Genomic DNA, 11,746 nt, shown 5'->3' on the forward strand with positions numbered 1-11,746 from the left:
TGGGCTGGGAGTTAACAGTCCACGTGACTTAAAGGTTGAGAAATTCTGCCTTTGAAGGGGAGGGGGGGGAACCCCCACCGGTATTTCCTAATTCTCTGTCACTGCTCTCCATCTTTCTACCAACACCTCACTTGCTCCTCCCCTTCTTCTAGACTTCAGCTCCCATGATTCTCCACCTCCCTGAGGATTCTGGGAGCTGTAGTCCAACGCCAGAAGGTGCCTTTCTTCCCCCCCCCTCCGTGGGTGGATGTATCCGATGCCGTCAAGGTACGCAGCCCGTAATAGGCTCCGCCTCTCTTTTCCCCCAGGTGTGGTTCAGCAACCGGAGAGCCCGTTGGCGCAAGCAAGCCGGGGCCAACCAGCTGGCTGCGTTCAACCACCTTCTGCCCGGTGGCTTCCCCCCGACCGGCATGCCGGCCTTGCCGCCCTACCAGCTGCCCGATTCAACGTATCCGACCACCACTCTCTCCCAAGGTGAGTCTCCTCAGGTAGGCCGGAGAGGAAACAGGAGTAGCTGAGATTAATTCTACTGTCTTGCAAAGCTGCATTAGCAGAACCTCGTCGGTCTGCATCGTTTACAGCCCGAGAACTTAAGGCCTTCCCTTCTCGTCTTTTTAAGAGGAGATTGGAGAATCATTGATCTGAAATAGTATAGGATAATAATAATAATAATAATAATAATAATAATAATAATAATAATAATAATAATAATAATAATAATAATAATAAGAAGAAGAAGAAGAAGAAGAAGAAGAAGAAGAAGAAGAAGAAGAAGAAGAAGAAGAAGAAGAAGAAGAAGAAGAAGAAGAAGAAGTTGGAAGGGACCTTGGAGGTCATCTAGTCCAACCCCCTGCTCAGGCAGGAAACCCTATACCATTTCAGGCAAATGGCTGCCCAGTCTCTTCTTAAAAACCTCCAGTGTTGGAGCATTGACCACCTCTGGAGGCAGGTAGTTCCACTGGTTAGTTGTTCTAACTGTCAGGAAAATTTCTCCTTAGTTCCAGGTTGCTTCTCTCCTTGGTTAGTTTCCATCCGTTGCTTCTTGTCCTGCCTTCGGGCGCTTTGGAGAATAGCTTGACTCCCTCTTCTTTGGGGCAGCCCCTGAGATACTGGAACGCTGCTATCATGTCACCCCCTCACCCTTCTCTTCGTTAAACTACACATACCCAATTCCAGCAACCGTTCCTTATATGTTTTAGCCTCCAGTCCCCTGATCGTCTTTGTTGCTCTCCTGCTTGAGCAGGGGGTTGGACTAGATGACCTCCAAGGTCTCTTCCAACTCTGTTACTCAGGCTCTTTTTTCCCCACCTGTTGTGCAGCTGAGGGCTACGCGGCCTCTTATCTCATCGTCCCTTAAGCAGCATTTCTTCCAAAATCTTCTTCCTCTGCCATTGCAGCTCTGAGCCTGGGTGCCACATTCTCTTTTTAATTTAGGACCAGCTTCATCTCCCACCTTGATTTGCCCGACTCAAGGCGACGGGGCATCAAGTGCCCCCCCCTCACCTCTTCTCTTCCTACAAACCCAAAAACGGCAGCCCTGCGGAGTGGGTGTGGGCTGAGCCGTGCCAAGTCAGCCAGCCATCTTGTGTGAAGCTGAAAACTCCCGTGCTGGCTGGGGGATTCTGGGAGTGGAAGTCCGCACGTCTTAAAGCAGAGCAGTTTGAGGAATAATGGCTGCCTCCTCCCTCTGAGGAGACTGGTGTTGGGTGGGGGGTCCAAGGAAGCGAGCAGTGGCCTCCTCAAAATTTTTTGGTGGTTTGTGCGCCTTCAGACAATTGCGTGAGATTTACACAAAAATGCTGGACTGCTTGGTGCTGTTGATTTTTCAAGCTAGCGTACCATCTCTGGGTGGTCTCCTATCCCTTTCTGGGTGGTCTCCTATCCAGTTGCCCTTGGCCTTTTCAGTTAGCTGCCCGAGGAAACGCACTTCTCTTCCATTCTTGAATCGCTTAACGTCGTTGACTTCTCAAGCTAGCCTCCCGCACCGGTGGGTCTCCTTGTGGTCTCCCATCCAGCTCCCATCAGCTCTTCAAGGAAACGGTTCAGCTGCTTGATGCCTGTCTTCTCACTGGGTCCTTCTTTCCCCACAGACGGGGGCAGCACCGTGCACCGGCCCCAGCCTCTCCCGCCGTCCACCATGCACCAGGGGGGCTTGTCGGCAGCCACCCCCGACTCCAGCTCTGCCTACGGAGCCCGGCACGGTTTCTCCAGCTACTCGGATAGCTTCATGAACCCCACAGCTCCAGCCAACCACATGAATCCCGTCAGCAACGGCCTGTCTCCACAGGTAAGTCCTTCTTAACTTTTTTTAAAAAAAATCCTCTCTAGCCATTCGCAAAAAACACGGAGGGTGGGATGGCTTGGAAGAGGGGTGGACCCCAGGGCGCTGTGGGAATCGGGGGTCTACAACCGGGATAGTTTTTAACTGCTTTTCAGATACATTAAATTCTTTAACACCGACCCAAAGATTGATAAAGGCACGGTACTCTGCAAAGGGCCTTAAAAAAAAAGTCATTTTTGTTCATCGAGGTCACCTGCCCTTTCTTCCTTGTATCAGCCTGCCCCTCAACAAACTTTGCTAAAAAATAATAATAATAATAATCCAAAACTTGGCTGCTGTTGCTATCTTCAGAAGTCCTCACTTATCCCTAAACTGGAAAATTTATTTTATTTTATTTTTTCTTCTCTAACTCACAAGGTTTTACTTGGGATGGCAAGCGTTGGGCCTGTGTCTGAATTTTGTCAGGATAATTGGGGTCTGGAGTTGAAGATTGCCGCCTCTTTTGGGGATCCCCGACCCCATTTTGGCCCACTTTGATGGAGCCAAGGAAAGTAGAAATTTTTTTTTTTTAAAAAATATGCGTCAGCTACTTTGTCTTATGTCAAGAAATCTCAGCCGCTCCCAGACGGCTTTCTTACACATCTAATTTAAATTTATGACCGGTGTTTTGGGCAAGGCGTGAGAAAAATTCAAATCTGGAATCTGGGCCAAATCTTCCTTTTTTTTCCCCCCCCCCCACGGGCATTTTTACACACTCAGTTTATCGATGGAGCAGTCCCCTGATCAGCGGCGGTGGAAAGGATTTCTGAGAGTAAAAAAAAAATGCGTCGCAATGAACGTGTCTCTTCTTTGGGGTGTTTGTCTGAAATTATTTTGATTTTATCACACGGCCTTGTAAAGAAGTAAGAGGCTCTTACTTCTATGGTTCTATGGCTTGTAATTGTTTTATCTTGCTGATTTGCCAACTGGGAAAAGCACATCTTATAGTTTATTTCTTGGGTGCGTTTTTTAAAAAAAAGTTTCACCTCCCATCAGGAAGGGATGGTGCAGATAGAGTAATAAAGGAAATCAATTATAAATGCAAATAATTGGGGAAGGGGTCCAAAATTTAGGCACTGGGTTGGAAGCGGAGTGGTGGTGGTGGTGGTGGGAACCGTGAAACCTCGAATGTGTTGGTAGAAATCGTTTATCCATATTTTGTTTGTTTTATAACCTTTCTTTCCTGCAAGGCTTAATTTGGGGGAAAGTCCGAGCTCTCTCATAACTTAAAAGAGTTTCCTAATTCTCTGGGCTTTAATGGGAAGTCCTTCTGTACACGCTCAGAGGCTGTTTGAGAAGGAACCCCCCCCCCGGGAGGAAAGTCCGAAAGACAGAAAGTGGTCGAACAGAACCCCCAAACAGAAAAAAAAAGATAAATTAGTTCCTGATTTTGGACCTCTGTAAGTTGGCTTGCAAGGCAGAGGAGATCCTTTTTCAACCCAATTAGCCCGTAAGAAAAATAATTGTCTGAACCTGGTGCTCCCCGTTTCAACTTAGTTCTGCCAATTTCCTACGTAGTGGGGGTGTGTGGGGGGGTGGAAATCAGAATAATTTCATACCAAAACACGTGGACAGCATGAGGAGCTTCGGATCCAACCTGCAAAATTGGGAGGAAAGGAAAATAATTTTGCGTCCCCCCTTTTTACCCTTTGCATTACACCCTCTGGAGGTTTGTTTCAAAAATTCCTAAAAAGCCTGTGTGTGTGTGTGTGTGTCTGTGTGTGTGTGTGTGTGTGTGTATGTGTGTAGGAAATAGAGGATACCTGTAATATTCTTTTGGCAAAAGGGAGAAAAATAAACGAAACTATATTTGCATTCACACCAAGCCACCTTCGGCACCTGAGCGCCTTTAAACGGGAGTTGGTTTCATAAAAGCAGGGAATGAGGAGATATTAAATCTTTGGACAGGAAAAGCTTCTGTCTCATCGTTTATCCCAATAAAAGGTGGCGGGAAAGTCCATCCATTAGGGATGGAGGCATTTTATCCACAGTAAAATAATAATAATAATAATAAAAATGCCGCGCTTTGGCTGTTCGCCTTCAGCCGTGCTGATGGCCAGCTTCCGGGATTCACAGATCTCTTTCGGTGAGGACATGGGAAAAAATTCCCTTTTGCATCTGCCTGTTGGCTCTCCTGGGTCTCTTGCGACCTCTTCCTAAATTTGACGCTGAACCATGTCACCCAAAACCTGCCAACCCCAGCAGATCTCTCCGTATCAATTTCATTTTCTCTCAATCTTTCCAAGAGGGGGGCTCAAGATGGGGGGGTGTCTTTCTTCTCTCTCTCTCTCTCTCTCTCTCTCTCTCTCTCTCTCTCTCTCTCTCTTTTGCAAAAACTCTTGTACCTACACGGCGCTAAGCCAGAGGAGCCACGAATTCCGATCTTCCCCAGCCCTTTGCAAATTGGCAAGCGCGGCCGGGGTCTCCTAATGCCTCTTTCCTTGCATCGCCATAATGCGGCGATGTTCCCAATCTGCTTTGAGGGATGGAGAGATTAAGAATAATAATAATAATAAAAAAATTGCAATAAAATATGTGTGAACGCGGGGGTAATTGTGGACAAATGCGGCATTCAAATTCATTTTTCCACTCCTTTCAGATACCATTTCAATCTTATTTTCTGCTTATTAATGAGATCTTGTTGGCTGGAATGGGCCAAGCTGCCCGTATTCCGGAGTAATTGCACATAATTTCCTTTTCCACCAGTGATTTGCATCTTCGCTGCCACCCCGTTCATTCTTCACTATTTAACCCACCCCCCTCCTCCCTTCTCCTTCCCAAATCTCCCTCCTTTTCTTCCCCCTTATTTCGACCCCTCCCCGCCTGTCTGGCAAGACTTAATTTTAAATGCTTATTATACACTTAGACACATGGACCAAAGCAAAGCAACGGGTGGCAGAGCGAGAACCATCCGTGTCAACCTCCTCTCTCTCTCTTTTTTTTTTCCCCTGCTCCCTCGTTACCAGCCTTATCGCCGTTGTAATTAACGCTCTTAAAAACTGGGCAAGATCAGGGGGGTTTTTTTGTGGGTTGTTTTTTTTTTTTTTGCAATTGAGGGGAAACAGCCCTTCCCCCCCCCCAAACGTGGCTTGAAACTTTTCCTTTCTCTAAAGAAATTCAAAACGGGAGAACAACGGCGCCAAGCACTTGAAGGTTGATTTTAGTTGTTCGAAGTGTTTGGGAAGAAGGCCCACGGGGATGGGCGTCAACGACAGTGACCCACAATTTAGTCACATTGCTTTGTTCTCTCCCGTGTCTTCCATTGTGAGAGATAGTAAGGTGCGTTGTTTTTTTTTCAGTAATCCGGGGGGGGGGAACCGGAATCTCCTGAAAAAATGCTTAGCAAATGATGGCATCCAAAGAATTATATTTATATATTTATTCCACATCCAAAGAATTATAGAGGTAGGTAGATAGATAGATAGATAGATAGATAGATAGATAGATAGATAGATAGATAGATAGATAGATAGATAGATAGACAGACAGACAGACGAATGGATAGATAGATAGATAGATAGATAGATAGATAGATAGATAGATAGATAGATAGATAGATAGATAGATAGATAGATAGATAGATAGATAGATAGATAGATAGATAGATAGATAGAGACAGACAGACAGACGGACGAACGGATAGATAGATAGATAGATAGATAGATAGATAGATAGATAGATAGATAGATAGATAGATAGATAGATAGATAGATAGATGGATGGATGGATGGATGGATGGATGGATGGATGGATGGATGGATGGATGGACGGACGAACAGATAGATAGATAGATAGATAGATAGATAGATAGATAGATAGATAGATAGATAGATAGATAGATAGACAGACAGACAGACAGACAGACAGACATAGATATCTGTACCGCCATTAGCATCAGTTTGGTTCTGCACAAAGCTATTTTGCAAATAATACATTACATTTTTTCGGCTTTATTTCCCCCCCCCTTCCCCCCGCCCCCAATCTTATTGTTTCTGGTTCTCATGCGCCGATCATTAGGTGAAAAACCTTTGCAGAATTAGCATTATTATAGCTGTATGTTCAGTTGGATTTCTAAGGAAAGTTTTAGCCTTTAGCTGGGAAAGCGAAGTAGGGAGTCTCTGCGGAGCAGGAATACTAGCATCAGAAGGTGTTTCCTACAAAACGGAGAACCGCCCAGAGTGTGCAGACTGAATTTCTCTGTAGCCCTGTGCTTTTTTTTTAATCAATTTCTTTTTACCCCATCCTGTTTTGTGAGATCGCTTTTAATTGGCACGTTTTGCAAAATCTCCGCTCCTCTTCCTCGTTTGGAAACTCCACTTCCCTAAAGGAAGCTAGCCCTTCTTTTTCTTCTTTTTTCCCCCCAGCTCCCTCCCTACCCCAAGCCTCCCCCCCCCAGATTCTCTAGAGTTTGGTAAATTATTAAACTCAAAGGATCCCACAAAGCTGCTATTTCTTCGCTCCCCCCCCCCGCCGCCGCCTCTTCCATCTGTTCCTGTCAATTCGATGTGTCAGCTACAGGCTTTGGGAGGGGAGAGGAGAAGAGAAAATGTGCTTTTTTGTGTGAAAAGAGAAAGACATTTATTTCCCAGAACATCAAGGTGAGCTCCCCGTGAGAACCTGCGGCCCTAGCGCAGGTCCACAGAGGTCCTGTGTCTGTTGGGGGCACGTTGAAAGTCAGGAAAATAGTTTGTGAAGATAGAGAAGATGGGTTTTGAGGTAGGATGGAGAGAAGAAGCGTTTGCTGAAGGTAGGATGGACAGAAGACGCGTTTGAGGAAGGTATGACGAGGTAGGATGGACAGGAGAAGCTTTTGATGAAGGTAAGATAGAAGAAGGATTTGATGAAGGTTGTAGGATGAGGTAGGATGGACAGAAGAAGCTGTGTTTGATGAAGGTAAGATAGAAGAAGCATTTGATGAAGGTTGTAGAATGAGGTAGGATGGACAGGAGAAGCTGTGTTTGATGAAGGTAGTAGGATGAAGTAGGATGGACAGAAAGAAGCTTTTGATGAAGGTAAGATAGAAGAAGTGTTTGATGAAGGTTGTAGGACGAGGTAGGATGGACAGAAGCGTTTGATGAAGGTAAGAGAAACAGCTTTGGATGAAGGTAGGATGAGGTAGGATGGACAGGAGAAGGTTTTGATGAAGGTAAGATAGAAGAAGGATTTGATGAAGGTAGTAGAATGAGGTAGGATGGACAGAAGAAGCTTTTGATGAAGGTTGTAGGATGAGGTAGGATGGACAGAAGAAGCTTTTGATGAAGGTTGTAGGATGAGGTAGGATGGACAGAAGAAGCGTTTGATGAAGGTAAGATAGAAGAAGGATTTGATGAAGGTAGTAGGATGAGGTAAGATGGACAGAAGAAGCGTTTGATGAAGGTAAGATAGAAGAAGGATTTGATGAAGGTAGTAGGACGAGGTAGGATGGACAGAAGATGCGTTTGATGAAGGTTGTAGGATGAGGTAGGATGGACAGAAGAAGCGTTTGATGAAGGTAAGAGAAGAAGTGTTTGATGAAGTTTGTAGGACGAGTTAGGATGGACAGAAGAAGCGTTTGATGAAGGTATGATAGAAGAAGTGTTTGATGAAGTTTGTAGGACGAGGTAGGATGGACAGAAGCGTTTGATGAAGGTAAGAGAAGAAGCATTGGATGAAGGTAGGATGAGGTAGGATGGACAGGAGAAGGTTTTGATGAAGGTAAGATAGAAGAAGGATTTCATGAAGGTAGTAGAATGAGGTAGGATGGACAGAAGAAGCTTTTGATGAAGGTTGTAGGATGAGGTAGGATGGACAGAAGAAGCGTTTGATGAAGGTAAGATAGAAGAAGTGTTTGATGAAGGTAGTAGGACAAGGTAGGATGGACAGAGGAAGCGTTTGATGAAGGTAAGATAGAAGAAGGATTTGATTAAGGTAGTAGGACGAGGTAGGATGGACAGAAGAAGCGTTTGATGAAGGTAAGATAGAGGAAGTGTTTGATGAAGGTTGTAGGACGAGGTAGGATGGACAGAAGATGCGTTTGAGGAAGGTATCATAGAAGAAGGATTTGATGAAGGTTGTAGGATGAGGTAGTATGGACAGAAGAATGTTTTGATGAAGGTAAGATAGAAGAAGGGTTTGATGAAGGTTGTAGAATGAGGTAGGATGGACAGAAGAAGCTTTTGATGAAGGTAAGATAGAAAAAGGGTTTGATGAAGGTAGTAGGACGAGGTAGGACGAAGCTTTTCATGAAGGTAAGAGAAGAAGCATTGGATGAAGGTAGGATGAGGTAGGATGGACAGGGGAAGGTTTTGATGAAGGTAAGATAGAAGAAGGATTTGATGAAGGTTGTAGGACGAGGTAGGATGGACAGAAGCGTTTGATGAAGGTAAGAGAAGAAGCATTGGATGAAGGTAGGACGAGGTAGGATGGACAGGAGAAGCTTTTGATGAAGGTAAGATAGAAGAAGGATTTGATGAAGGTTGTAGAATGAGGTAGGATGGACAGGAGAAGCTGTGTTTGATGAAGGTAGTAGGATGAAGTAGGATGGACAGAAGAAGCTTTTGATGAAGGTAAGATAGAAGAAGTGTTTGATGAAGGTTGTAGGACGAGGTAGGATGGACAGAAGCGTTTGATGAAGGTAAGAGAAGAAGCATTGGATGAAGGTAGGATGAGGTAGGATGGACAGGAGAAGGTTTTGATGAAGGTAAGATAGAAGAAGGATTTGATGAAGGTAGTAGAATGAGGTAGGATGGACAGAAGAAGCTTTTGATGAAGGTAAGATAGAAAAAGGGTTTGATGAAGGTAGTAGGACGAGGTAGGATGGACAGAAGAAGCGTTTGATGAAGGTAAGATAGAAGAAGTGTTTGATGAAGGTAGTAGGACAAGGTAGGATGGACAGAAGCGTTTGATGAAGGTAAGAGAAGAAGCATTGGATGAAGGTAGGATGAGGTAGGATGGACAGGAGAAGGTTTTGATGAAGGTAAGATAGAAGAAGGATTTCATGAAGGTAGTAGAATGAGGTAGGATGGACAGAAGAAGCTTTTGATGAAGGTTGTAGGATGAGGTAGGATGGACAGAAGAAGCGTTTGATGAAGGTAAGAGAAGAAGCATTGGATGAAGGTAGGACAAGGTAGGATGGACAGAGGAAGCGTTTGATGAAGGTAAGATAGAAGAAGGATTTGATTAAGGTAGTAGGACGAGGTAGGATGGACAGAAGAAGCGTTTGATGAAGGTAAGATAGAAAAAGGGTTTGATGAAGGTAGTAGGACGAGGTAGGATGGACAGAAGAAGCTTTTCATGAAGGTAAGAGAAGAAGCATTGGATGAAGGTAGGATGTGGTAGGATGGACAGGAGAAGGTTTTGATGAAGGTAAGATAGAAGAAGAATTTGATGAAGGTAGTAGAATGAGGTAGGATGGACAGAAGAAGCTTTTGATGAAGGTAGTAGGACGAGGTAGGATGGACAGAAGAAGCCTTTGATGAAGGTAAGATAGAAGAAGTGTTTCATGAAGGTTGTAGGATGAGGTAGGATGGACAGAAGATGCGTTTGAGGAAGGTAAGATAGAAGAAGGATTTGATGAAGGTTGTAGGATGAGGTAGGATGGACAGAAGAAGCTTTTGATGAAGGTAAGATAGAAAAAGGGTTTGATGAAGGTAGTAGGACGAGGTAGGATGGACAGAAGAAGCTTTTCATGAAGGTAAGAGAAGAAGCATTGGATGAAGGTAGGATGAGGTAGGATGGACAGGAGAAGGTTTTGATGAAGGTAATAAGGATTTGATGAAGGTAGTAGGACGAGGTAGGATGGACAGAAGAAGCCTTTGATGAAGGTAAGATAGAAGAAGAATTTGATGAAGGTTGTAGGCTGAGGTAGGATGGACAGAAGACGTGTTTGATGGTAAGATAGAAGAAATGTTTGATGAAGGTTGTAGGATGAGGTAAGATGGACAGAAGAAGCGTTTGATGAAGGTAAGATAGGAGAAGGATTTGATGAAGGTAGCAGGACGAGGTAGGATGGACAGAAGAAATGTTTGATGAAGGTTGTAGGATGAGGTAGGATGGACAGAAGAAGCTTTTCACAAAAGTAGAATGAGGTAGAAGGGAACGGAAGAAGCGTCTGAGGAAGGTAAGATAGACAAAAGAAACTTTTCATGAAGGTAGGATGGACAGAAGAAGCTTTTCATGAAGGCAGGATGGAGAGAAGAAGATTTTGCCCTAAGATGGACAATCCATTCCATCTCAGATCTCTTCTACTGCCAAAGTGGTGTCTACAGGTTTGAAGGAGCCCGAACCCAGCTCCTTAGGTGCCACATACCCCCCAAATTCCCTTTTTTTGCAAATCAGGCTCGTAGCAAGATCTTCAGCCTCTCCACCATCTATCTTCTTATCCAGAGAGGCTCCTGCCTTTCTGGTACTGGCAGTGGACCAAGGTGAACCAGAGAGAAGTGGACATCTCACCACCAGAGTTGGTTGGACGTTCAGGGCCCAGGAATGGCTTCTAACACCAGCTTTTTCCAGCAGGTGCCTTCAGATTTTCCAAGAATTGCATAAATAAAGAGTTTCTCCTCCTCTTCCCTCCATCCCTTCATGGTCAGTCATGTTGCCTTGGTGCGTTGTGTGTCGTGTTTTTTTTTTGTCCTTTTGTTTTTTTGCAAGCCCTTTCAACATACCAACATCTCCGGCACCTTGACCGTTTCTCATTTTGCCCAGAGAGATGCCATCTTCTCTTAAACTGGGGGTGGGGGGGACCCAGAAAGTTGCCGTCATTCCCTCCTGTCCTTTCCGGTCGCTCCTCTTGTCTTTCTCCATGCCCTCTCGGGCGACGGAGAATGGTGACGCAGAGCGGCGATATTCCTGTTTCTTAATTCCTCCTTTCCGAGATTAATAATAAGAAAACCCGGGAGACGAGCTGAGGCAGGCCACAGAGAGGAGAGAAAAAATGAGAGATTAGCAATTAGCAAACACAGCCAGCCCCTGGTGACCTCTCGACTTCTTTTTGAACCAGCTGCAAAGCATCGCCTGGGTGCCTTGGGGTTCCCCCAAAGTCACGGCAGGGAAGGAGGTCCGGCCTCCCGCTCCCAAGAAAGATGGTCGGGGGTGTGTGTGTCCCTTCTCAAGACCCCTTTGCATCGCCGTCCGGGCAGCCTGCAAGATTGTCCACCGCCCTCTTTTGTTGTTGTTGTTGTTGTTGTTAGTTGCGAAGTCGTGTCCGGCCCATCGCGACCCCCGTGGACAACGTTCCTCCGGGCTGCCCTCGTAAGCGTTGTCCAATTCTCCAGCCGGAGCAGCATTTTTACGGAAGTCGAGCTTTTCCCATGCTCGGGAGCGCTCTTATCCTGGGAACGCGGAGCGCAGAAAGAGCCGCCGAGAGTTTCACTGAGAAACTGACTTGTCCGCCGTCCAGTTGGGAGAATGCAGTGGCTACCGGGAAGGGTGTGTGTGTGTGTGTGTGTT

At 45.4% G+C, this 11,746-nt stretch overlaps 1 protein-coding gene across 3 annotated transcripts in view; it reads left to right on the forward strand.

The window, feature by feature from the left end:
- Positions 1-11,746, forward strand: part of PAX7 (paired box 7) — a gene marked incomplete at its 5' end in the record, with an annotated part of 107,287 nt that overhangs the window by 58,711 nt on the left and 36,830 nt on the right. For all 3 annotated transcript variants that reach the window (XM_081341176.1, XM_081341177.1, XM_081341178.1), the window contains 2 exons: positions 309-474; positions 2,091-2,287. In XM_081341176.1, the coding sequence (XP_081197302.1) occupies positions 309-474; positions 2,091-2,287 (363 nt within the window). The remainder of the gene's footprint in view (positions 1-308; positions 475-2,090; positions 2,288-11,746) is intronic.

The sequence above is a fragment of the Vipera berus genome (genome assembly GCF_964194415.1).
Source record: "Vipera berus genome assembly, chromosome: 17".
NCBI lineage: Eukaryota > Metazoa > Chordata > Lepidosauria > Squamata > Viperidae > Vipera > Vipera berus.